Consider the following 25,633-nt stretch of genomic DNA (forward strand, 5'->3'; position numbering starts at 1 on the left):
AAACTATTACACTTATCACACTTTACACCTCAGTATTACTTTTGTTGTTATGTTTAACAGAATTTTAATACATGTACTTAACACGTACTTTTTGCTTATATAAAACAAAATTAAAAGAGGAAAACACCCTTCTTTGAAATCAATTAAAACAAAAGCCATATTTTTCCAAATCTCTTGTCTAGCGTGTGTGCCTCTCCCCAAATTTGGATTCTTCTTAAAACCTCAGGTCCCACCCATCCAACTCACCCATCGTCCAAAGAGAGAAAAAACTCAAATTTTCTTTCTTTTGTTCTTTCTTTGGCCAGAAAGAACCATGAAAGAAAACGAAGACAGAAAAAGCACCAGAATAGAGGCAGAGATTATGAAAAGAGGAACTCTAAACTGACCGTATGGAAAGTATTGTTAGTGTAGGAAATCAACATGCAAGTTCTGCTGACAGCAGTCAAAACTTGAAATATGAGAGAGAGGACATAGAACTCGCCTTTGGCTGATCATGTGATTGATCTTCATACCCATCTATTGCGTTGTTTGACTGTGGGATAGGATTTGTAAAAATCTACAAACCCGGTAACCAAAATTCCACACAAAGTTCTCGGTTTTTCTGTTTTTGAATTATGAAAACTCTAAATTTAGGGTGGTCTTCTTTCTTTTGCAGAAAAATCACAGTTGAGGATGTCAAAGAAGAGGTCAATGGATCTTAGATTGTTGTATGGGGTTGCTTATGGACATTCTTGGTTTGGTAGATGGGGGTTATAGATTTTGCCGTGGAAGCTTGGAGTGGCAGAGCACAATTACAATAAAGCTATTGAAATTCTTACCACATTGGAACTTGACAAAATTATCCAAGATTTTAGTAACACAGACCAATACAAAGAAACCAAGCAAATAATTCGTCATTGCAGAGATATGAGTGAAACCCAGTTATTGACAATCAGAGATCTTCTAAGGTTTATGCTAACTGTCAAGTCCCCTCGTGCTCGTTTGCAATTAATTAAACAGTGATACTGCTGCTAAAATCAATGAATTGGAATTGAAATATGAGAGAGAGAGAGAGAGAGAGAGGGGGACAGTACGATGGGTGAGGTCGGTGGGTGACCTAAGCAAAAAATATGTGCTTCTGACATGCAATAAAATTCAATCAAACGTAACAGCAAAAGTAATACTAGGGCGTAAATGGCGATAAATATGATAAAATGTAATATGATGTATAGTTTAAAGTGGTAAAATATAATTTTTTCAGAACCAAAATAAAAAATTAATCATCTTTTTTTTTTCTTTTTTTTTGAAAAATTACATTTTTCCACCTTAAACTATACCATAAATTACACTTTGCACCCTAAACTATTCGATTGCACGCTTTGCACCATAAACTATAACATTTGTTTCACTTTGCACCCCAAAGTTAGTTTTATTGTTAAGTTAGATGGAAATTTGTAACATATGACTTGCACATGATTTTTACTTAAGTGACACATAGTTTAAAGACAAAGACACCCTCTTTCCAATAAATTAAAAACAAAATATCTCTCTCATGTGTGTAGCATCTCCTCCTCCCCAAATCAATATCTGTCTAAATTCCCAACAGTTCTCATGCGTCAACTCCTCTCCTTTCTCTCATTGTTCAGTTGCTCCACAAAGTAAAATAATACTAAGCTGCAAAAATCTACATCAAGTTATAAAAATAAAAAAAAATAAAAAAAAAGAAGAAAAAGAAAGAGAAAACTATTTAAAACATGACTTTGGGGTGCAAAGTGTAACGAAGGTTATAGTTTAGGGTGCAAAACGTGCAATCGAATAGTTTAGGGTACGAAGCATAATCTAGGGTATAGTTTAGGGTGGTAAAGTATAATTTTTCCTTTTTTTCTTGCCTACCCTCCACGAATAAATTTTTGGCTCCGCCATTATTGACCCTCCTAGAAAAAAATCTTGGAGTCGGCACTCTAGGGTAACCAAACATTATCAGATTATCATCATCCCCATGATTATTACTAATTTTATTATTATTAATATTTGGTCACGATTCAATTCCTAGTGATCTTGCAACAGCGACATGTGCAACCTAAAAGAAAATAATCATGCTGCCGGTGATTTTTATTTTTATTTTGTTCGTTTATGCTTTCCTGTTTGGTGTTTAGCAATCTGATATTGATAGGTGATAACTACAATTCATTGTTATTATTATGTTGATATGGTAGGATAATTCTATTCAATTATGTTGATAGGAGGATAATTCTCTTTAATTAATTTGGTGCGGTTTGTTCTTTAGATCACGAGGCTTTTGGCCGCTTCATGCACATGATTTGATATGATTTATTGAACCTCGTGATTACACGAGCTTTGTCCATGTCTGTTTGTATGAGATTATCCAAAAAAACTTCTTCATCTGCCTTCGTTAAAATCAAAGGAAAATTCAGTGCACAATGACAATACTTCTCAATTTCTTCTTTATTGAGATTTGATGCGTTTTGTTTTGTTTTTGTGTTTTGTTTTGTTTTTTCTTTGAGAAGAGATTTGATGCGTTTCTAAATAGATAAAAATAAATAAAGAAAATGTGATTGGTTCAAACTAATACGATATAACTAGATTATTAGGAATCTAAATCTTCTGACCTACGATATAATATTATAATCAAGTTATAAGTCGTGTTTATGCATGTAAATATTTATTAGCAGCGATGAGGTGGTGATCTTATTTAAGTGAGTAGGGTAATTGTCTTGGCTTTCTGGTTTAATATTATGAATAAGCCACTTTGTATTAAAATAAAATAAAATAAAATTAGACAAATTTAAAATTAATTTGGTTTCAATTTGAATTTCGACTGTGTTTCAACTTTAATATAATATTGTATATGTTTAAATGGTACTTGTTTAGTTAAGGTTGGTGGGAGCTTCTTAATCGCAGGCCAATACAAGAAATGAGTCCCTTATTTTTAAGCAATTTTTTAAATATTTGGGGAACTTGGGCAATTGCCCAACCCTCATCCAAACCGAAAATTATATCATCCAAACAGCCTTCCATGATAAGTGGGGACAAATGATCACTTAAATTAATATTTCAATACGTTACATTAAAAAAAAAAAGTTATAAAATTATACGTCATCCATTCAAATTTGGTTGATGATATTTCTTTTTCTTAAGAAGAGGTATAATATTGAATTACGATTGGGTTTTTGAGTTATAGATGGGTCTTAGTATAATCCTTTCTTGTAAAATTTATCTTATTTTGACTTATGATAAACTGACATATTACTTTGTTGTGAAAATATTATAAGATTATGTTGAGCATAGAACAACTCAAAACTTATTAAACATATATAAAACTATATGTTATTTGCTCAGACGTAAGTTCATCCACAATTTTCAATTATTGAGATTAACCCGTAAAATCGAGTCTTTTATGATTACAACCAAATTAAAAAAAAAAAAAAAAAAAAGGCTAAGAATGATTTTTTGTTGTTGTTGTTGTTGGAGAGAAGCTACAAGAATGATAATTTATAGTACATTAATGGCTACACTAGATTATCAGTTGAGGTCTTTCACAAAAGAAGCAAAAATAAAAAATGATTAAAATTGATTATTAGTTGGGGAGTGAGGACTCTGGTAATCTGATGGACCAACATTTCTTTTGTTAGTTGGGCTTTGATCATGCTGGCTACCAACCAAAATTTAAGTGCACCTAGGGGCAGATACTAGCTCTGTTTGCCACCTACCTTATTGATTGGTCTCGTGAGCTCTAGTCTGCCACCATGGATCATTTTCATATTCAGCTTCAGCTTCATCTTCATTTTCACATGCCATGCTCATAATTAGTGTTCACTTTTGGGTGGTTTTCACATTATAAGATCACAGCTCCATCAATGACAGATGGTGTTGTTAATACCAGCTAAAATCGTAGCCTACCTTTGTCACCATTGTTTTGTACCATTTTGTCAGTGTGGACTTTTGATCTTTGTAGGTGATGGGTCATTGTTGAACATGTTTCCCTCCTCTTTTTTAGGAAAATAATACTGTCCAGAAACAAGAACTGTTGGACAGATACAACAACATTAACTACTCTGGGCCTGTGTGGGGCCACCTAGCCCCCAAGAAAAACATATATAGGACTACACAGATTGGGCCCATTTTGGAAATGGATGGTGGTGAACAAAACTCACATGCCCTCAATTTCACTTGTGGCTGTGGTTTTATTTTGAGATGGTTGGGTTAGGATTTGGGCCAGTGAAAATGAATTCAAGCCTGTGTAGACACCGCATTTTCTGTTGTGTCCAAAGCCTATTCAAAGAGGTGATATGTTGGGCTTGAACTTCCGTCCACTTTATATGTATGAGATTGGGCTGAACCAAGGTAAAAAAATTGTTTAGTGACCGAAGTGAACTGAGTTGGACGGAATATAATAGAATGGACCAAAGTGGACAAAGTAGGACCGAACTGGACAGAATATGACCGAAGGGGACCAAGATGGAACAAATAAACCAAATGAACTGAATAGGACCAAAGTTGATCAAAGTGGACCAAATAGGACTATAGTGGACTGAATAAGACCGAATGGACAGTATAAGACCAAAGTGTACCGAATGGACCATATAGAACCAAAGTGGACCTAAATAAAATCGAATGGACTGCAATGGACCGAATTGAATGGAATAAGACCAAAAATGATGGCAGTAGACATAATGGACTGAATTGGACCAAAGTGAACCGAATAGGACCAAAGTGACTGAATAAGACAAAAGTGGGTAGAATTGATCGAATAGAACCAAAGTGGACCAAATATAACCAAAGTGGACCAATAGGACCAATGTGGACTTAATAGGACCAAATAGGACCTAGAAAGACCAAAGTGGACCGAATCAGACTGAATAGGACCAAAGTTGACCAAAGTGGACCAAATAGGACCATAGTGGACTGAATAAGACCAAAATTGCACCGAGTGGTCCGTATAGGACTAAAGTGGACCGAAATAAGATCGAATGGACCGAATAGAACCAAAGTTGACAGAATGGACCGATGTGGACCGAATAGGGCCAAAGTGGACTGAATAAGACAAAAGTGGATAGAATTGACTGAATAGAATCAAAGTGGACGGAATAAGACCGAATAACAACGAAGTGGACCAAATAGGACCAAAGTGTTCATAATGGACCAAATAGGACCATATTGGGATCGAATTGAACCAAAATGGACAGAATTACACTACAAAAATATAAACAAAACAAGTTTGTAGTAGTAAACAATTTGATTTAAAAACCAAATAAATAAAATAATGATGTTGTGAATCCTTTAAAGTGAGGTAGCAAATATAGATATAAAATATATATGATATTAAGTTTTGTTTATTAATTATTATTTAAACATGCAATTCATGCATCATAAGTAAATATTGGACATTCAATATTTGGCATCTTGTCGTCAATCTGGATTTTGATGTATTTGGCATCATAAAAAAGGTGTACACAATTATTATTGTAGTTAAATAATTAATATTTCTGTACACATTCTTAGGGTACTTGTGAGCAAGACGTAATGAAAATTATCATTAACACAACCAAATTGACATGATCATTTATACTCAAAATGACATAACTTAAACACACATCAAAAGGTATGGTACATAAATCTAATGAAGCACAGTGTTACATATTGTAATAGAAAAATCTATTGTAAGAGATAGGAGAAAATGAGCTTTTACTCCTTTCACCCAAAACAAGTAGCAAAATGCCCCTATTCTGAAATTATTTAGTAAAATGCGCCTGTTTTGAAACTCGATTTTTAGAAAATCGAGTTTCAATGAAAAACTCGAATTTCGCGAAACTCGAGTTCCATGAACTCGAGTTCCATGTAGTTTTTTTTTGTTTTTTTTTTATTTTAGTTTGATTGCCTATAACTCGATTTTTTAAAAATCGAGTTTTTCATTGAAAATTGAAACTCAATTTTTAGAAAATCGAGTTTAAAACAAAGGCATTTTCCTAAATAATTTCAGAATATGGGTATTTTGCTACATGTTTTTCGTGAAAGGGGTATATTTCCATTTTAGCTGTAATAGATATACCAAATCATCTATGTAACAAGTCAAAGAATTAGTGATATATGATTCAATTTTTTTTTTTTTCAAGGTTCCACCAACTTTACAAATGATACTCACTCGTTATAGCATTACATTAATGGCTTGGTTCAACTGTTATAAAAGATATATATATATATATATATATATATATATATATATATATATATATATATATATATATATATATATATCACTTGAAAGCTTTGCATGACATTTTCTTGTAAGGCCTGATGATATTTGAAGATGCTCACTCTCGGGAACGTTTCTATGATAAGGGCAAAAAATGCAAGGATGGCTCAAATCTCTTCTTAGGTTCTTTAGAAAGTGATTATTTGTGGAGAATCAAGCCCAAAATTCTAAATGCATAGTGAACAAAGGCTAATGGTCCTTTAATAAGAGAGAAATCAAAATGCCAATAACAAAAATGCTAAAAAATGCGTAGGAACATAAAAAGTCCGAAACTTCAACCCACAGTCAATGAGAAGAGGAAATTGAAAGAGGTTGTGAGGAAGAGAGGGAAGGTTCCTCTGTACCTATATTTCCATCTCCAAGTTTCGAAATTGTGAGAATGTTGGCTGGCTAAATGGGCTTTTGCTCTAAAGTTTCAACTATGTGGGTAAAACGTGGTTGGTTCCTTTTGAATTTGATTGATGCCTTTTGTATTGAGTATGGGGTGCTTTAAGTGATTGGTTTTTTTGTCAATAGAAGAGGATTTGAACCCAAGGTATTGATCAAAGAGGTTATGGTCAGATTTGATTTAATTGGGTAATAGGGTTGACTTGGTTTTTGCATAATTTGAGAATTAAAGTGACCTAAATTCATGGACTGATGTTTCCTAGAAATGGCAAGCCCTTGGAGGCTGCATTTGGTTGTTGTAGCAAACAAGGCTAGCCACTTAAGGTAAGCTATGTGTTTTAGGCAAAAAAAAGTGTAGAGCATTAAAGTTGAGCCACAATCAGTCAGAGCATAAAAGTTTTTTTGGGGTAGAAATTTCGGGTACCAGACCTTCTCCATTAGCTAGAGGTGCTACTAGTGTCCCTTACCCACTTGTTAGCATGCATGCTGGGCTCATGCAAAATGTTCGAAAGAAACCGACTCATATCCTCCAAACCACACTTTCTCAATTTTCTCAATATGTTGCATAGGCTTGGGCCATGCTTAAAAGAATAAATAAGATATAATACATGAATTGAACCTGCAAGAAAGTCAGGCTTAGTTGAATCGGGTTTGTGAAAAATGTGTCACAAAAACAAGTATCAAAACTCACAAGTCACATAAAAGGATTACATACTTACAAAATATAGAAGTAATTAAAGATAATAAAAACTGTCACACATGTAAAAAAAAAAACAAGGGGTAAAAAGATAGTAGCAATTTGCTCTTTCATTTAGAAAATGATCATCTTCGTTAGCTGCTCTACTCATTTCATGGTAGAGAATTGCTAATTCATGAATCTAATCTAATAACATACTGTATGTGATACCGCATCATTTAAAAATCACATTTCACAAAAAAAGAAATGACAATTGCTTTGAAATGATGTGATAATAAACTCGCCTGTAAATTCATGAAATAATAAAATCTAAATCATCCCAATAAAATAAAATCTAAACCATGATCCATGGTATTTTTAAATGATGAGACGATAACTTCACTTTTAAATTGATGAAATACTAAATCTCTACTAGGCAATAGATTTTGTCCATTTACTATGAAAAAAAAAAGTCTTGTATCATTATTATTATGATGTTTGTAGCATATCATTGAGATATAGATGAAAGTGGGGAATAAGTGAATAACACTTCTTGGTTATCACGTAGAAAGCTAATTTCCATCACTAAACAAAGCAACAATCCGTTGTAGTCTAGTTGGTCAGGATACTCGGCTCTCACCCGAGAGACCCGGGTTCAAGTCCCGGCAACGGAAATCCTTTTTCCTCTTTTTTCTTTTCCCTGTTTTTCTTTTTCCAATGCCCTCTCTCAGCTTAGACTTTCAAAACTAAAATCCTTGAACCTCAACTTTCCCCAATTCCAATTCCTTCTCTCAGCTTTGACTTTCGAACTTCAAAACCCATACAATACACAGTACGTTACTACTACCACTTTCCCGTATCTAAATAATACTCCAAAAAGCTTAAACCTCAATTTTCACCAATTCGATCCTTTTTCCGACTCCCCTATCTAAGGTACGCTTCTCAATTATCATGCCCTAATTTCAATCACTTTGGTCTCTCTCTCTCTCTCTCTCTCTGATATTAAATTAATCTTCTTTTACAGATTTTAGGGTTTAGGGTTTAGATTCAAGCTTGCTCTTTTCTTTTTCTTTTTTCTTTTTTTTTGGCTTCTGTTTGCTATTTCATCAATCCCTAGAGCCTTTTTTATGCTCCCAAGACTCACATTTTGGCTCTCTATGATTTAAATTTACAAATTTGCAGACTATGGTTTCTGTTTGTTTCCACCGAAAATGTTGTCACGGTAATTTTAAGGAGGGAAAAGTGGATTTATCTTTGAATTGAAGAGAGATTATTGAATTTTTACTCTATAAAGTGTAGAGTACTAAACTTGATGAAAAAAAAGGGGTCTTGATTGGCCTAATTCTGACATCTTCTTAAGTCTTAACCCCATGAATTGATGGTTGATGTTGCAAATTTCTTTGAATTGTCAAGAACATGAGCTAAGAGCTTACTGGGTGTGTGTGTGTGTAATTACCAATAGAGATTTTTTTTTTTTTTTTTTTTGGTTTGGGGAAATTAGCTCTTGATTGGAAAAGTACCAATAACTAATTCTCTTATTCTATCACATTTATGCCGTTTCCTTGATGGGAATTTTCGTTTCGTTACACGAAAAAGCCTTGTATTTGGCCTAGTGACCATGATTGTATTTCCTTCTTGTTGTATATGTGATCATTATATAATTCTTCTGCTGATTTTTGCTGGTCTTGGTTATCATTGTCGACACCAAGTTCCTTACTTGCCTGATTATATTGCTTTTACTTTTGTATTTTTTTGAAGTTTGTACTAACTACATATCCTAGCCACCCCAAGTGTATAAACCATCTTTTCATACGTGTGGTCATTGTATGATTCCTCTGCTGATTGTTGCTGGTCATGCTTTTCATTGTCAACATCAAGTTCCTGCCTTCCTTGATTATATCATATTACATTTCTTTTGTATTTTAAAAAAATAAGTAAAGTTTGGACTTTCTAAATATAGTCTAGATAGAGGTATTGGTTAACACCTTGAAGGTGATTTTGGTATCATGTGAACCGATATCCTGACATGTGATAGAAATGATTGGCACCTATGTTCTGGTTGCCATTGGTGGCAATTAGGTTATAACCTTTTGCGTTGATAGTTTTCTTGGTCAAAGTTTTTATGGTTAAGGAACATTTTGCATTTGAAATGGAACGCATAGATGAGCATTTTCAAAAAAAAAAAATTTCAGTGGTAGCTGACAGGGAAAAACAGCATGCATGGAAAGCCAATCCATAACACGACTAGTTCTGAAATAACTATTAGTTGGGCAATTTTACCTAGGCAGGGTCATTTACTGGTTCTATGTCTTCCATATGTTAGTCCCAAGTGAGATGTCGGCGTTGTTTTACACACATTTTATTTTTGTCCAACAGTTTTCTTCTAACATTTTTTGCCTTTAATGGCTCTTTAGCCTATCAACACCACCCGTTTGGTGGGTATACCTCTGGGGTTGAATCCCTGGCATCTTCAAGATGGTGTAATGCAAAGCTCTATCTGATATTGTTCTCCAAACATTTGCAGCCATGGATGTAGAGGAAGGTGCAATGGAAAGCTCTATTCTTTCTTCCATTCTGAATTCTATACAGTCTAATGAGAGAGTAGAAGGGCTCTCCCCAGAAGATATTGCTTGGGTCGACTCCTGCCTGATCAAAGACCCTGAAAGCTCAGAGACTAATATGAATTCTTTGAAAGACGCCTTATTAGAAATCTTCACTTCCCAACCTGAATTAATTAACTCCTCTGCTGCTATAAGCAATGGTTCTCCTGAAGAAACTGATGTTGAAATACTTCCTTCCAGTGAGGAGGCAGACGCTGTGCAGTTCCGAGGTAGAACTGATGATGATCTTGTTCTCATTAATAAAGAAACCAAAACAAAAGGTGATGATTTTCCAATCAATTTGAAGAATAACACTTCGCCGTCATTAACATATGGGGGAAATTCATTTTTGCTAACTAACACTGAAGGCCTGAAAGAGAGTGGAAGTCAATCAAAGCTTGATTTGGGCTCCTCAACTTATGAGTCGGAGCCTTCAAATGTGGATGATATGGATCTTTCTAATGAAGAAGAAAAAACAAAAGGTGATGATCTTCCAATCAAGTTGGGGAATAACACTTTGCAGTCATTAACATATGGGGGAAATTCATTTTTGCTAACTAACACTGAAGGCCTAAAAGAGAGTGGAAGTAGTGCATCAAAGCCTGATTTGGGTTCCTTAACTTACGAGTTGGAGCCTTCAAATGTGGATGATATGGTTCTTTCTAATGAAGAAGAAAAAACAAATGGTGATGATCTTCCAATCAAGTTGAAAAATAACACTTTGCAGTCATTAACTTTTGAGAGAAATCCATTTCTGCCAACTTACACTGAAGGCCTCAAAGAGAGTGGAAGAACTGAATCAATGCTTGATTTGGGTTCTTCAGCTTATGATGTGGAACCCTCAACTGAGGATATCTTCAGGGTCTGGGATTTGGACATTCCAGCTGAGGATGGTGAACTTGTTAAACAATTGAACAAGGCCCTAACAGATAATTCCTTTGAATCGATACCATCAACTCTTAATGATTCAGGGGCATGGAAAGATCTGGAAGGACAGTCGGTTGATAGTCTAATAGCTGGCATTTCAGACCTATCTTTACATTGAAATTCTAGTTAAATGTTTGTGTAAATGGTCTTTGTTTTCTTCCTCCTCTGTGCTGCTGACAGTTGGAGGCAAACCCTGAACGTGACCAACCTTTAAGGTACTTCAACAAACTGTAATAGTTTAGGAGATTCTGCTGATGTCTCTATTGTTGCTGTACCAACTTGGTGAAATGATGGTTGGTTTGAAGTTATGGATGGTCAAATATCTTGCAAACTTCTCTCATTCTTTTCTTTGCCTCGAGCTCGTGAATATTTGAAGGTCATTTCATTCTTTATACTTTGTGATGATTCTTCATGTAGCACCTTATATAGTTTTATTTATTTATTTATTTTTCATTGTTAAAAGCAGTTATTCCCTATAATTTACCGACCTTTGGTAGCTTCTTTATTGTTCCTCCTTGATCAAGTATTTCGATTTTTGAGAAGTATCATACTCAACCAATTAGAAGGAGTTTCCCATAATAAAAAAAAGAAAAGAAGGGTTATAGTATTTTAAAATAAACGATTTGAATATCTATTGATTCTAACTTTCGGAAGAGGGTCTTTCATATACAAATTTAGCAGTTCTTTGCAATCTTGAAGCCCATATTATGTTTAGGGACACAATTCTCTTCATAATTATTTTTACAATTTACATAGTAAAAATTGTAATTGCAGCAATATCACTTTTACATGAAATTATCATTAACATCACTCAATATGCACCAATCAAAACATGTCATTTCTGCGATGGTGCAAATTGTAGCATTATTAGACTTAATGAATTCTTCATGGAAACAAAAAATCAGAATTGCGGTTCTCATAGTTGCAAAACAATATGGATGGACCTTAACCACATATCATTGGCATTTTACTTCCGCCACCAATATGCAAATTGGTGTAGGCCATTGTAAATTTGCAATGGACCTACACAATGATGTGCATAAACCGTGGTCTACATGACATAGAAAGTCATGGTCTATGCATTACAGAGAGAGAGAAGGACTGAGTGACTGAGTCTGAGGTGAGAATCTGAAGCAGCTAACCTGGCATGCTATGCACCGTTGACAGGAGAATCACAATCTTTCAAATCACATAAACTAAATCATGGCCATTAGTCAGTACAAAACTAAAATACAAAGACAAAGCAATAGAAGAAATCACAGCCTTAGACTAACTTTCGAGAGGAATCTGGCTGACGCTAATCTGTGTACCGTTTTGTTTTATGGTGAATGTGATGTATTTGTCTTTTAACTCACACAATAGAAAAAATATCATCGTTTTTTTTTTCCAGTCAGTATTTCATGTTTTTACGAGGTGGGAAAAAAACCATTTATCTCAACCACGTATGCAGCTTGACAAGTCAGCAAGCTATCATCCACAAGGCAAAACATGATAGGTTGACACACAACAGCCTCAAATGGGACATCTTGTGACAATACACAAGCAATTATAAATACAATGAGTGAATTGCATGTGTGGTAAAGAGGCTCAAAGAAAGCCTGCTAGAGGAGATAAGATTATAGTGCTTGTTAAAGGCCTAGCTATCTTCACAGTAAGCAAAGCAAACAATGGCCTCAGCATCTCTTCTCAAGTCATCTCCTGTCCTTGACAAGTCTGAGTGGGTGAAGGGCCAAACCCTTCGCCAACCCTCAGTCTCCGTTGTCCGGTGCCTCCCCTACGCCCCATCACCCCTCACTATCCGAGCTGGATCTTATGCTGATGAGCTTGTCAAGACCGCGGTATGTGTACAATATTTTCATAACCATAATGAGAATTTAAAACTTTTAATGTTATTATGAGTTAGAATAATAGTTAAATGATTAAATTCAACGTTTCAGCTTAAGTTTTCGAATAGACATAAGGTATTATTACTACTTGTATGTGTTTAGCAAATTAAATAAACAAACTCATTAAGAACTAGTAATATACAACAACTTTTTAAACCTGTCCAAACACACAAGAGTAACATATAGTCTAGTTTATTGTGTAGAATGTATGAATAGAAACTTACTAAAGGCTCAAACAGTCCTCTTTGATTCTCTTACTACACAGCATACATGGTAAGCCACTGATAATGTGTGTTTTCTGGGGTATAGAAAATTGTTGCATCACCAGGGCGTGGAATTTTGGCCATGGATGAATCCAATGCTACATGTGGGAAACGCCTAGCTTCTATTGGGTTAGAGAACACTGAGGCTAACCGCCAAGCATACCGTACCCTCCTTGTCTCAGTTCCTGGCCTAGGCAATTACATCTCTGGTGCTATCCTCTTTGAGGAAACCCTCTACCAATCCACCACCGATGGAAAAAAGATAGTGGATATTCTTGTTGAGCAAAAAATTGTACCTGGTATCAAAGTTGACAAGGTACGCCACCCATAAATTGCTCCTAGCATTTTGAGATACTTTTGGTTGTTGACAATGTTTTTCAAGTATTCCATTCCAGTTTATATATAACTTTTGCCTTTTGGTCTTAAATCTATCTTAGCTATCATGAAAATTATGTTCATTGAGTAACAACTAGATGCATTTCTACATGGATTTGTGCGTGTATGTTGTGACAAAAAAAGATTGTTGGAGCATTTTTGATAACCTAAGATGCACTTGACTTCGTATATGTAAACATGAATAAGTTCATATAAATGCATGTATTAAGACATTTTGTTTCCAAGGATAATAATACTAATTAATGTATGGTTTAAACAATGAGAACAACAGGGTTTGGTGCCCTTAGCTGGTTCCAACAATGAGTCATGGTGCCAAGGTCTTGATGGCCTTGCTTCTCGCACAGCTGCTTACTACCAGCAGGGAGCTCGTTTCGCCAAATGGTGACAATCTAAACCCCCATTTTTGACAGATACTAGCTCATACCTATATGACAATGAAATCTAACATATATCAATTTGATCAATTAGGCGTACCGTTATCAGCATCCCCAATGGCCCAACTGAATTGGCTGTGAAGGAAGCAGCCTGGGGTCTTGCCCGCTACGCTGCCATTTCTCAAGTAAGAAAACTGATTCTAAAGATTTGTATATATTCAGTTAGCATTTGAGAAGTGCTTCTGGTTGAAATTGAGCAAAAATCAAGTCTTATGAAACTCAAAAGCAATGGAAGTGATTTTAATTTGCTAATGATCAATTTTGTTGATCTTGCAGGACAACGGGTTGGTCCCAATTGTGGAGCCAGAAATCTTGCTTGATGGTGAACATGGCATTGAGAGGACTTTTGAAGTTGCACAGAAGGTGTGGGCTGAGGTTTTCTTTTACCTTGCTGAGAATAATGTCTTGTTTGAGGGTATTCTTCTCAAGCCTAGCATGGTTACTCCTGGAGCTGAATGCAAGGAAAGGAACACCCCTCAGCAGATTGCTGATTACACCCTCAAGCTCCTCCAAAGAAGAATCCCCCCAGCTGTCCCTGGAATCATGGCAAGTGTCATAACAAATAATGAAGTTTCATAATTCTTCTCTATATTAAATCAAGGATGATTCATGTACTAAATGTGTGATTTTGTTCATAATGAGCAGTTTTTGTCTGGTGGCCAATCTGAGGTTGAAGCAACCTTGAACTTGAATGCCATGAACCAATCTCCAAACCCATGGCACGTGTCGTTCTCATATGCCAGAGCCCTCCAGAACACCTGCCTTAAGACATGGGGAGGCAGGCCTGAAAACGTCAAGGCAGCTCAGGAGGCACTGCTTATCCGTGCCAAGGCCAACTCTCTTGCTCAGCTCGGAAAATACACTGGTGAGGGAGAGTCAGAGGAGGCCAAGAAGGGAATGTTTGTCAAGGGTTACGTTTACTAAGCTGCTCGTGCCAAAGATATAGATGATGATGATGAAGTAGAAGAAAAAGAGGCAGCAGAGGACGATGATGATGATTGATGGATGAATGCTAATTTCTCTGGAATGTGTTATGCTTTATAGCGTGGAGACTATTTTTGTTCATGATTACATGTACTTTTAGCCACTTAATAAACTTATTGATGATGAGATTAGGTAGTGTGTGCTTAAATATGCATCATCATTTGGTAAAATGCTTGAACTTAGTAGTGTTTAACCCCTAAAATCTGGTTGAAACTCTCACTAGAGTCAACTCCACTATGCATAAATTTTAGAGGAATGGCTTAGTGTAGCTGTTTAGCTCATCATAGTATAATGCTACTAGCTCGGTATTCTGAGATTTTGGCTGCATTAACCTCCTCGAAGAACGAATAGTGAGGGTTAATCTTATTCAAGTATCAATGCTGTGGCTGCTAGCTTTACTCTTAAGATAGGATATCACATAAGGAACTATTATATACCGACTGGACCGACTGGTTGATCTTGTACTTAAATAGAATTCGGATTCTTTCGGAGCAATCTGAACTCTCATAACTCTCATAATTACAACTACTCTGACAAAATGGAAAAAAGTAAGTTAACACATGTGAAGACTGTTCTCATGAGCTCCACTAATGCTCTTATGTGACTCAACTTCAACTATTAAACCACACTCTTTAAAAAAGCACAAAAGTGATATATTAACCTCGAGAATGAGAGGTTTACATTAACTATTAATTATGTCATACATCTGATATATGCATCGTTTCTCTCATAACATGTGAGTTTCACACAATTGTTAGATCTATTTATTAAGAGAGATGATATATGTACTAGATGTATAAGATATTGTCTTTTATACTAACATGGTTCATATAAATTTTAACTTGAATTTCTGATTCCCAACAAATCAATTTTGGAACTCTTCTTTTCTAAAATATTTTTTCAAGAGTGTTTCCCATGGTATTTACCTATGATCTGCTAAATGGAACCAATATAAAGACTGATATATTAAGTTCTAAAGTTGGGCCCATTAGGCCGGGTAATGATCCACCAATTCATGAAGGGCCGGACCCAGTTTATGAATGTAATTGAGCTGAAAATCCAAAGCCCATGTACTTCGGAGATTGAAGATAAGAACCTCACCTACTTTACTTTCTCTCAAGGCCTAAAAAGAAAATGTGCTAAGATTTTTTTTTTTTCCAAACTTATTGAAATAGTTACAATTATCAATTCAAAAAGTTTGTTTTTCATTCTTAAATTATTGTAAAAAGTTCTTCTGTTGTCCCTAAACTATTAAAAAAAAAATTTAAAGTTTGAGACAGAAAATGAACTTTATAAAATTTAGGAATAAAAAATGAAATTTATGCAAACTCTAGAGGCGAAAACAAAACTTTAGCCAAAGAAAATTTGCTTATATGGAAGAAATTGATGAACACAGTAACTTCAAGAAGACTAAACTCAAACCAAAACTAATCATGGTATTGAGTCAGGTTACAGAAAATCCAACAATGAAGGAAGTAAGGAAAACAAGGATCCCGGAGTTGAAAAATAAAAGACTCAGCAAATGACACTTGTAGTGAATCACTTTAAGGCTGGCATTAGATCTGTCTTATGCCAGTGGCTTTACAGTATCAAACGTGTGAAACAAACACTAGTGTTATTGCCAGAAGATGTACTGAAGGTATCCCATATGATACAAAAAAAAAAAGGGCACCGGTGATTTAACATAGGCTAAAATAAAAAATTCGCCCTCTATGTTTTTTCATTTTTCATTTAAGTCCTATAAATTTGAGTTTTGTCATTTCAATCTTCTAAGTTTCATTCATTTCTAATTAAGTTTTCTGTTAGTGTGCCGTTAATTTCTACCGTTAACTTTTTTTTTTTAATTTTTTATATTTATTTCTTAATTTAAAAAAACTTTAATTTAAAAAATAAAAAGCCAATTAGAGGAAAGTTCCTCCCATACCTGAACAACAAAAATGAAACCCCACCCCTATCTGAGAAACCGAGAATGAGAAAGAGAGGGGGAAAGAGGGAGAAATAAAAGAAAAAACAGTGAAACAGTGAGAAAGTGAATATAGAGAGAGAATAAGAAAGTGTGGGAAAATTTTAATGTGAGAGAGAGAGAGAGATGCGACTACTTCTCCAAAGTAGATATTGATTCTTTGTGGCCGGTCCTCATATGAGTTGTGAATTCTCCCATTTTGGCTTCTGAGTTTTGCAAAGTTCAGATTTTGAATTGAAATTCTATTTCTTTGTGGCTGGGCTGGAACTTTGTACTTGAGTTTCTCAATATTGAATCTGGGTTTTGTAGAATTGTTAAAAATGTTATGGTTTTAAGGGATTGTTTATTGTATGGTGGACTTTGTGTGCTTTATTTTAATGGAGTTGTTCGTGTACTCGTGGTTTAATTTTGTATGCTTGAGAGGTAAACATGGAGATTAATAGATTTTTGTAGTTAGCCAAAAAAATAGTTAAAAGGAAGGGTAATCCCAGTAGTAGTAAGTAGTATCCATGAAGAACTACAATTACTAAGTACTAGTAAATAAATATAAAAATTAAATATATAAAAAATAAAGTTAATGGTAGAAACTAACGACACACTAACGGAAGACTTAATTGAAAATGAATGAAACTTAGAGAACTGAAATGATAAAAATCAAACTTATAGAACTGAAATGAAAAATGGTAAAAGTTAGAGGGTGAGTTTTGCATTTTGGCCTTTAACATACAAGGCTAAAAATCCCGTTATTTTGTTGCTCACCGTAGTCATCTAAAATTACCTATTGGTTATCTTTCTTTTCCAAACTCTGAAGGCAGATACCACCTAAATCCACGCTTAATAACTCTATTGAAATTGAATTACAGGGAATTCCAACATATTGTACTAACAATTCTGTTATTATTATTAATTTTATTTAAAGGAAAATGTTGCTAATGGATTTTAGTTAAATCTTCATCTAATCTACTTTGCATAAAGAATGTAACAAGACAACTTTAACCTAGAGAAATGGAATAACTGTAACAAAATGTTGCTACATGCAATTTGGAGCTAACATGGAAGATGTGAAAGAAATGTTTCCAGAAACACCTGCAGCCACAGGGTACAAGAGCTAATAGGGCTGATAAACAGTGTCCATGACAATCTCAATATTAGACAAGGTAAGAAAGTGTGCCCTATTTTCAACCATAATTTTACAGCACAGATAAATAGAGCTAATGATGCTGAAAGACTGAAATAAGTGACATTATGTATCATTGTTCCATTCAATCACAAAATATTAAAAGGATCAATAATCAATATTCATGATAATACAAATTTAAAGAAGTGTTTTCCTCCCTATTTTCAACCATCATTAAGCACAGTGCACAGATGCAGTCAGCAGATTGTTCTCACTTAATTACTGTCTTATGTTTCTCCCCTACAGAAATCACCAATCCCTTCAAACAATCTTGTTCTCAGCATCAATCGTGACCATTTCATCACTGGAAACCAACATAACTCACTCTCATTATTGTAATCAAATGATTCAAACCTTCCAAGAAAAAGGGGCACAATCTACAAAAATAGGAAGGCAAATAGAACAAGACAACTCACAACTTTGGATTCAAGGAGAGAAATTTGAACAAATTACCTGGGGAGAAAAATACTAGTCCCAGATGGAGAGACTCAATAGGACACCAAAATTAAAAGAGAAAATATACAAGACAATCTCTAAAAAATATAGATACTCTATATAGACTATCTACACAACTGCCCTTTACATTCAACCATATGCTTGCAATTGCCAATGTTATTCTTTTCCTTAAAAGATATGATGTTAGACTGAAATGCAAATGTCCACAGGGAAAAAAATAGCAGAAAATAAACCTAGCAGACATTGTAAGGCCTCGATGCAAATGCAGTAGCAGATACCACCTGTGAACTCACACAAAACTAACCAGATTACAAAGCCTAAACCTAGATGTCATCTCCATCAACTAAATACCTCTGCCCCAAAAATGAAAAAATGAAAAAAAAGGAAAAGAACCAGTTCTAGATGCACAGCTAAGAGAGGTTGTATACATGTACACAAAAACTGAAAACTCGTTGAATGAGAATCCTCAAGTCCTCCAAGTTTTCTTTGTTCACTAAACATTAGAACCTGTCATCGATCAATAAGCAATTCTGAATAAAACACCACATGAAACAACCTTTAAATAATGTAGAATCGAGTTAGTGTGCGTTTGGATGCGGATGAAAAAACCAAATTATTTTATTATTCAGCTTATTTTTGTTACTATTCATGAGCCCCACTACACTTTTTGGTACTATTCATGGGTTCCAATGTATTATTTCAGCAAACTTTTACCTTTATCTACAATACTTTCAGCAAAAAGTTTTCAGTTTTAGCAAAATAAGCAGTTCCCAAACAAACCCTTAGCTTAGAATAGTCATTATGCATGGGAACTTGTCAATGTGAACTAAATAACTATAATTAACATTATATTCTAATACTGAAAGGTAAAACTGGTGAAACATCCAGAAAAGTCAAAAGATATGATGATATTTAACATCTGAATATGCAGCATGCCACAGAGAAACCGTATATGATGGCATTAACTCTGACTCTGTCACAAGCTACAAGTAAATCACAAGTACACTACAACAGTATGATAATTTTTCTTTTGAAGTACATGCAACAACATTATTTACAATGTCAACCTATCGGAGTTCTTGGTGAGAAACTAATTTTTCCATCCAGTACAAAGACTGCGCATAAACAGAACATTTTTTTGACTGGGGATAAGTTCTATCAGCTTTCTGCTTGTAAATCACGATTGACCAGGAGCTGCTAAGTGAACTTGTCTGTGGAGAAAATGCTACCTTACTCAATTTACTTCATTGCTTTGATCAACTAATTCATCAAGCTTATTATATAAGATAAAGCCTGCCAGCTTATAATAACCCCTAGCTTGCATTAAGGCTCACTTTACAGTCCTTAAATTCCATATATTCAAGAAGTTCCTTAGTTTCCTCACTTAGTAAAATACATATTCAGAACATCTTCAAATCAAATGTCAGTCAGTCAATCAAACAACTGTAATTATAATACCATTTGTCGAATATATTGGGAAACATTACAAAGTGTTTTGGAATTTTAATGATTCACCTCCAAACCATAGAGGAGGCCCCATATCAAGAAAAAATAGAGAATATACATATATCTTCAACAGCCTCTATAACGTGGTGGGTTTTTTGTAGCAATCTAATGTTTCCAATTGAGCCACTACACAGAAGTAGTTCCATTAATCCTGTAGCATTTAATGGACAGCAAGTATGGGGACACTGTTTAATAATATATCTGTTTCTGTTTAGGACGGAGGGGTTACTACCAACAATTGTATTTTCCTAATCTGTAAAACACAATGTCAACTTCATAGAGCAAAAGAGGGCGATAATCAGCTTGGTGTGAAATCCAAAATGTACCATGCTCACTTTTTAGGCTCTCTTTTGAAAGATCCCCCCGGAACCAGACTTGCAGATTCATGATTAATGCCACTTAGAACATCCGTGCCCTGTTCCTAGAATATGAAAGCAGGCACAATATATTTATGTAACAAATAATTAGAGCATAAAAAATTCCAGGAATTAAGATTTAAGGATCAAATTAAAGAATAGTGCCACCATGAAGAACTACATTCCAATATGGACACTGGAAAATCAAATACCTGGTTGGTTGAAGCTTGTCCATGTACCCGTTGGGGCCTAGTATTGAGATCAATCATTTGATTTTCAATATTGTCATCACCACCAATATTGTTTTGTAGCACTGGAACAGGAGAGGGCATGTGATTTTCCTGATTCTCTCTCATTGTCAGCGTAGGTGGCTGACTCAGCTCCCTTCTTGCTTGATTTGGATCAAGGGATTGCATCCCTAATTCTTCCAAACGGCCAGGTTTGTCCCCTGGAAACTACAAGGAATACAAGGCAATGATTCAGATGACCTCTGGAAAACACAAACCTGAACTAGCACTTACCAGTACAGAGATACAAACCTCAATTCTCTGCCTCAGTAGGAGATATCTTGCATGGGTTCTTTTACCACCAACATGTACAGTCATATCGCATTGCAGACAAAGGGAACTACCGTCTATCTCACAGTAAAAGAAAGCTACATGTTTACAGGAAAGATAAATACTTAGTCTGATGCAAAAGTTCAAACTGCAAATTGTCTCGCACTGAAAATATAAAACATACAGAAAATCACATACCGGGTGCATTTTCACATATGTCACAGCGCGGGACACTTGAGGGATCAGCAAGCCCAACCCGTACATGTCTACTAGCAAGCTTGTTGCACAAATGGACCTGCAAGTCCAGAATATAGAAAACCATATAAAGCAATTGTCATTGTGTAATTTGAAGGCCAGCAGAAAAATTCAGAATTTACATGAGCATGACCTCTATCTTATCACCAACACAACTCTAGTCCATGCAAATGGCAATATGAAGAATTTTAATTTATGACATGTGCTCAAATAGATTAAAAAAAACCACCCCGTCAAGAAGGTACCCTCATATACCTGCTAGACTTTTAATCTAATGAGTGCAGCTTGTCATATTTCTGAGAATCTACTCAGATCCAATGAAAAAGGGCCTTACATTAGTCCCACCACTATACCTCAGCACACATGTCAGATCAAGTCAAGCATGGTAAAAACTCATCGTTCATGACTCTTGGTTAAGTTAACCAATCTCACTACTTAAACATGCAAATATGCACAATGATTTTAAGGAATTTCACAATAGCATATTAATATTATTGATCCCTGCAAAGCATCACTGATATGAGAATATTAGCCAATACTTGAACCCAATGACTCCAATACACACATACTTCTCCAAACAATATAAGCCATCCAACTGGTTAATCTTTATGGAAGTTGTTGAGCAATAACATTTTTGTTGGAATATTAATTAAACGATTAAATTCACTATTTCCTAATAATTTAAGCTTTTAGGACAATCATAATCTATCATGGTAACAAAACATGAGTCCTAAGTTCGACAATTGTCTCTACTCTTCCTAGAGTTAGAATATAAATTAAATGATTAAATTCATCATTTCCTAACGTCAATCAATAACCATAGTCAAAAAGATAATGCTGAGTGACAACCCATTAGCAATCAGATAAGAGTGAAATCCATCTGGTCTCATACTCATATTTAATTAGGACTAGTCCAGCCTAAAAGTAGGCCAAGAAAAACAACATACTACTACCGAGATGGAAAATAAAGGCATGAAATTTATCCTAGTGCACGTGTGACTTGTGAGTGAACGAGCAAGCAAGAGAGAGAGAGTCATTGTATTGACACCAGATGAACAAAGGACAACAAAAAGAAGACCATATAACTTGAGTAAACAAATGGCAATCAATTTAAAGTTTAAATTTTCCTCTAAATATAAAATTTAGCACTAACCCATCTCCAAAAACCAACCCAAGACTTCATTTTTCATTACCCAACTCATCAATGATCAAACACACAACAAGTCTCTGAATTTCCAATCACAATGCCACTAAGTCACCTTTCAAATATGCTGCACAGTCCTAATCAAACCAATCCTCAAAAAACATCTTTAAGATCAAATCAAAGATTGAAACTTTACCTTTTCATCACAAGCCTGGCAAAGAGCAGCCTCATCTGCGGCACAGAAAATAATGGCAGGAGCGCTCTCACACACATCACAAAGTGTCCGCATTTTCTATGAATTGTAGTACTTTGTTCCCTTCTCATTCCTCCTTTCTCTGCTTCAATGCCATCTTTTTGTTTGCTTTTTTTAACAATCTTTCACAATCAATACGTAAACTTGTTTATCAAATTTGGTAAGAACTCAAAAGTCAATCAGGCAGACTTATAAAGAAAGATTAAACATTAACAAGCAAATGGGTATTATCAGAACTAGGAAGTGAATGTGGGTTTTAAACTTTTATCATTTATAAAGAACTGAAAAAGCCATTCAGGCAGAGAAAGGAAAAAAAAACATTGACAAACAAAAGGGTGTGATTGGAATGAGGAAATAATGTTCCTTTTCTTTAATAAATGGTAATGGCCGAGGAAGCAGGATAGTGGAGAAGACAGGTGGACTTGACTGAGAAACAGGAAGAAAAGAAAAGTGGCATGTTATTCCTAGTCACTGGTGTATCTCAATTCTAAGTACTCGCTGCAACACGCTGACACTTTTTGTTTCCAATACCTCAGTTTTCGGAGGTTTTACTTTAATTTCTGTCTAGTTAAAGAAAACAAAATATTTCGGATCAATATATAATTTTGAGTTGTCTATAACTCTATATAGATTAATATGTTTATAAACATTAAATTTGAAATACTCTATATAGATTGATATGTTTATAAACATTAAATTTGAAATACACATATTACATTAGCTTAATTTATTAGCTCATAGAATATGTTTTATATCATTTTTTAAATCCTAATTCTATCTCTTCTCAAAAAAATATTATAATAATAATAATAATAATAATAATAATAATAATAAAATCGGCATTTTATCAAATAGAAAAATACATTTTAAGGAATATTTGTATCAATTTTTAGTGGTTGATATAGTACATATCAACCAGTACAATACCAACCAATTGGTATGGTCAATACTCAATACTAATTCAATATTGACAACTTTGCTTGTTATGGGCTCTGAAAATCCTAACTCATATTTTAGTAATGTTAGGAAGGTTTAGTAATATATTTTTTTAAAGAAAATAATAATTCGATAGTTAGGAGAATGAGATTTGAACTTTAAATGTCTTTGTTAAAAATATCAACTATTAAGAATTTTAAAACACATATGATAAATAAATTTTTTTAAACAAAGATGATATGATTGTTTAATTGCTAAAGGAGAGGTTGGGGGGGGGGGGCGGCGGGTGGCAAATGTTAGACATGGGGTTGATGCATGCATGTGAGCCCAATTTGCGATTATCTACTATGTTTGTATAATCCAAAGAAATATTTATTACCTCTCAATAATTATTTTATGCATATAATATACATATTAGATGAGAGAGAGGATACATATTCAAATAAATAAATTACCTTCTCCTACTTCCTCTATTATTGTTGTTTTGATGCAAAATGGTGTGGTTAGGGGTTGGATTTAGTGACTAAAAAGTAGCATATATATCATGATTTTTGTGTGAAATTTGTAGTGTGCCTTTGTGTTTCAACCTCATTCCTTCTCATTTTTGTGTGTATTTCAAAAAAAAAAAAAAAAATCAAGGAGCTTTTATATATGTCAATTTCAAAATATTTATGCTTCAAAGGAGTTTTTTTTTTTTTAATAAATTATTTTCAAACGCAAGTCATGTCTTAATTTTACAAATATTGTATCCTTGTTTCTTTCAACTTCAAATATTTACAAACTTGGATTGCTTAGGTGGTGGATTCGATGGATTTGAAAAATGCATTGCAAACTCAGAGTTTTCTGATTTTATATATCACACTATTGACTACGAATTAGTTTGACGGAGTAGGGATACCACTTCTTTAATAATTAAATAAAAAAATTAGTTGAGTTACAAAATTTTTGACATAAAAAATCCAATTTCACTCATCCATTTTCTCTTATCTTTCCAAGAGTGATAAAGTTTTTAAGCTTAGGATCCAAATATGCCATAGGAAATCACTAAAACGCCCACCACAAATGATTTTGCAATCATAAAGTTTTTTTGGATCCTAATTCCTCTATAAAATCTTGTGCAATGAGGTTACTTGATCCTTTTGAGTTTTGGCATTTTTAAAGATGTTTGGGATATCAATTGTAAATACCACTACAACTTTCTAAAGTGTGTAATCTAGCTCAAAAGGATTGCCTATGAAACACACTCAGGTGCATAATTTGGTCCACGAATGAGACATTCTAGAAAGCAAAGCATAGTATATGGACAAATAAAGAAGGTGATCTGTTTGTTGTATGTAGGAACTAATAGTCAAGGATTTTGTTGCAACAGCCAACAGGTGTCGTGTGGTACACCCAATTATCCAAAGCCAGCCACAATCTTCAAAGTTACTATAGTGTAATGAAAGCTACCCCTGCTCCATTCTCATCCATGAGCTTCATATCTGCCATGGCCCACACCTATTTTATATTCGGCCGAGGCTGCTGTGAGTTGTGACCCACCTTAATTCTACGGCCTCTTCTTTTTCTCGTGCCCTAGATGGGCCCGAAGATTCCCGCTTCCTCCTATTCATGATAAAAGTGAGAAAATTTACATAGAAAGACTGCGTGTGCAAAGAAAAGTGTTCCAACTTCTTATCCATTAAAAAAAAAAAAAAAAAAAAAAAGTTCCAAACCAATTTGAGGTTATCTTTTTATGATTGATGATATCATTCGGACGTAGTTTTAGTCATATGATTGTTTTTTAATCAGTCTTGTAACATGTTTAAATAATACATATAAATAGTCTTATAAAATGAAAATATTTTACTCCAAATCAGTTTAACACTATCTTCCTCTAATCCACTATATAGCCATTGAAGAGACCATTCATTATGGTTTTAGTTATTTGATTTTTTTAATAAGTTATATGACTTATTTAAATAATATACATGAATTGTTTTATATATTGTCATATATTGAGTTGGAAATGATAGAACTAAATATTGATGTTTGTTGAGGACAAATTTTTCACACTATATGGTTTTATTTCATTAGCAACTTGCACCACGTAAATGCTATAATGGATTTTGGGAAAATCTCTTATAAAAAGCCCTAAAGAGTTCATATTCACAAAATGACGCCAAAACCCATGGTCCAAAACTCATGGCGATATAATCTCATCAAAGCTCATAGTTTGAACTCATGG

The 25,633-nt window shown here is 34.4% G+C and overlaps 3 protein-coding genes and 1 non-coding gene across 7 annotated transcripts; 3 read left to right on the forward strand and 1 right to left on the reverse strand.

The window, feature by feature from the left end:
* The first annotated feature begins 7,917 nt into the window (after nt 1-7,917).
* On the forward strand, nt 7,918-7,990 carry TRNAE-CUC (transfer RNA glutamic acid (anticodon CUC)). Its single transcript has one exon. It is a non-coding gene; the product is annotated as a tRNA-Glu (tRNA).
* A 47-nt stretch (nt 7,991-8,037) lies between these two features.
* Nucleotides 8,038-11,330, forward strand: LOC142642123 (uncharacterized). 2 transcript variants are annotated; one of them, XM_075816477.1, is made up of 2 exons: nt 8,038-8,249; nt 9,731-11,330. In XM_075816477.1, exon 2 carries the CDS (start codon nt 9,843-9,845, stop codon nt 10,959-10,961), a length of 1,119 nt encoding a protein of 372 aa, XP_075672592.1. In that variant the 5' UTR covers nt 8,038-8,249; nt 9,731-9,842; the 3' UTR covers nt 10,962-11,330. The 2 variants fall into 2 exon arrangements, with proteins under 2 accessions (XP_075672592.1, XP_075672591.1); XM_075816476.1 differs by having other exon boundaries at nt 9,841-11,330.
* A 1,062-nt stretch (nt 11,331-12,392) lies between these two features.
* On the forward strand, nt 12,393-14,976 carry LOC142642122 (fructose-bisphosphate aldolase 1, chloroplastic). The gene is made up of 6 exons (XM_075816475.1): nt 12,393-12,681; nt 13,039-13,308; nt 13,660-13,769; nt 13,857-13,947; nt 14,099-14,368; nt 14,468-14,976. The coding sequence occupies exons 1-6, from the start codon at nt 12,511-12,513 to the stop codon at nt 14,744-14,746; spliced, it is 1,191 nt and encodes a 396-aa protein (XP_075672590.1). The 5' UTR covers nt 12,393-12,510; the 3' UTR covers nt 14,747-14,976.
* A 3,026-nt stretch (nt 14,977-18,002) lies between these two features.
* LOC142642491 (B-box zinc finger protein 18-like) lies at nt 18,003-22,982 on the reverse strand. 3 transcript variants are annotated; one of them, XM_075816849.1, is made up of 6 exons: nt 22,417-22,982; nt 21,020-21,116; nt 20,804-20,919; nt 20,477-20,719; nt 20,244-20,323; nt 18,003-18,250 (listed from the first exon to the last, which is right to left on the reverse strand). In XM_075816849.1, the coding sequence occupies exons 1-6, from the start codon at nt 22,507-22,509 to the stop codon at nt 18,208-18,210; spliced, it is 672 nt and encodes a 223-aa protein (XP_075672964.1). In that variant the 5' UTR covers nt 22,510-22,982; the 3' UTR covers nt 18,003-18,207. The 3 variants fall into 3 exon arrangements, with proteins under 3 accessions (XP_075672964.1, XP_075672965.1, XP_075672963.1); XM_075816848.1 differs by having other exon boundaries at nt 18,009-18,250; nt 20,244-20,329; nt 22,417-22,979; XM_075816850.1 differs by lacking the exon at nt 20,244-20,323 and having other exon boundaries at nt 18,006-18,250; nt 22,417-22,978.
* Nucleotides 22,983-25,633: the final 2,651 nt, after the last annotated feature.

Source organism: Castanea sativa, chromosome 7 (genome assembly GCF_040712315.1).
Source record: "Castanea sativa cultivar Marrone di Chiusa Pesio chromosome 7, ASM4071231v1".
In the NCBI taxonomy this organism is placed as follows: domain Eukaryota; kingdom Viridiplantae; phylum Streptophyta; class Magnoliopsida; order Fagales; family Fagaceae; genus Castanea; species Castanea sativa.

Coding starts and splice junctions, on each gene's coding strand:
- LOC142642123 (XM_075816477.1), top strand. CDS start 9,843: ATGGATGTAGAGGAAGGTGCAATGGAAAGCTCTATTCTTTCTTCCATT.
- LOC142642491 (XM_075816848.1), bottom strand. CDS start 22,509: ATGCGGACACTTTGTGATGTGTGTGAGAGCGCTCCTGCCATTATTTTC. Junction 20,330..20,476: donor GACAAGCTTCAACCAACCAG/GTATTTGATTTT, acceptor TTCATATTCTAG/GAACAGGGCACGGATGTTCT. Junction 18,251..20,243: donor TTCAAAAGAGAGCCTAAAAA/GTGAGCATGGTA, acceptor GTTGGTTTCCAG/TGATGAAATGGTCACGATTG.
- LOC142642122 (XM_075816475.1), top strand. CDS start 12,511: ATGGCCTCAGCATCTCTTCTCAAGTCATCTCCTGTCCTTGACAAGTCT. Junction 13,309..13,659: donor CTGGTATCAAAGTTGACAAG/GTACGCCACCCA, acceptor TGAGAACAACAG/GGTTTGGTGCCCTTAGCTGG. Junction 14,369..14,467: donor CAGCTGTCCCTGGAATCATG/GCAAGTGTCATA, acceptor CATAATGAGCAG/TTTTTGTCTGGTGGCCAATC.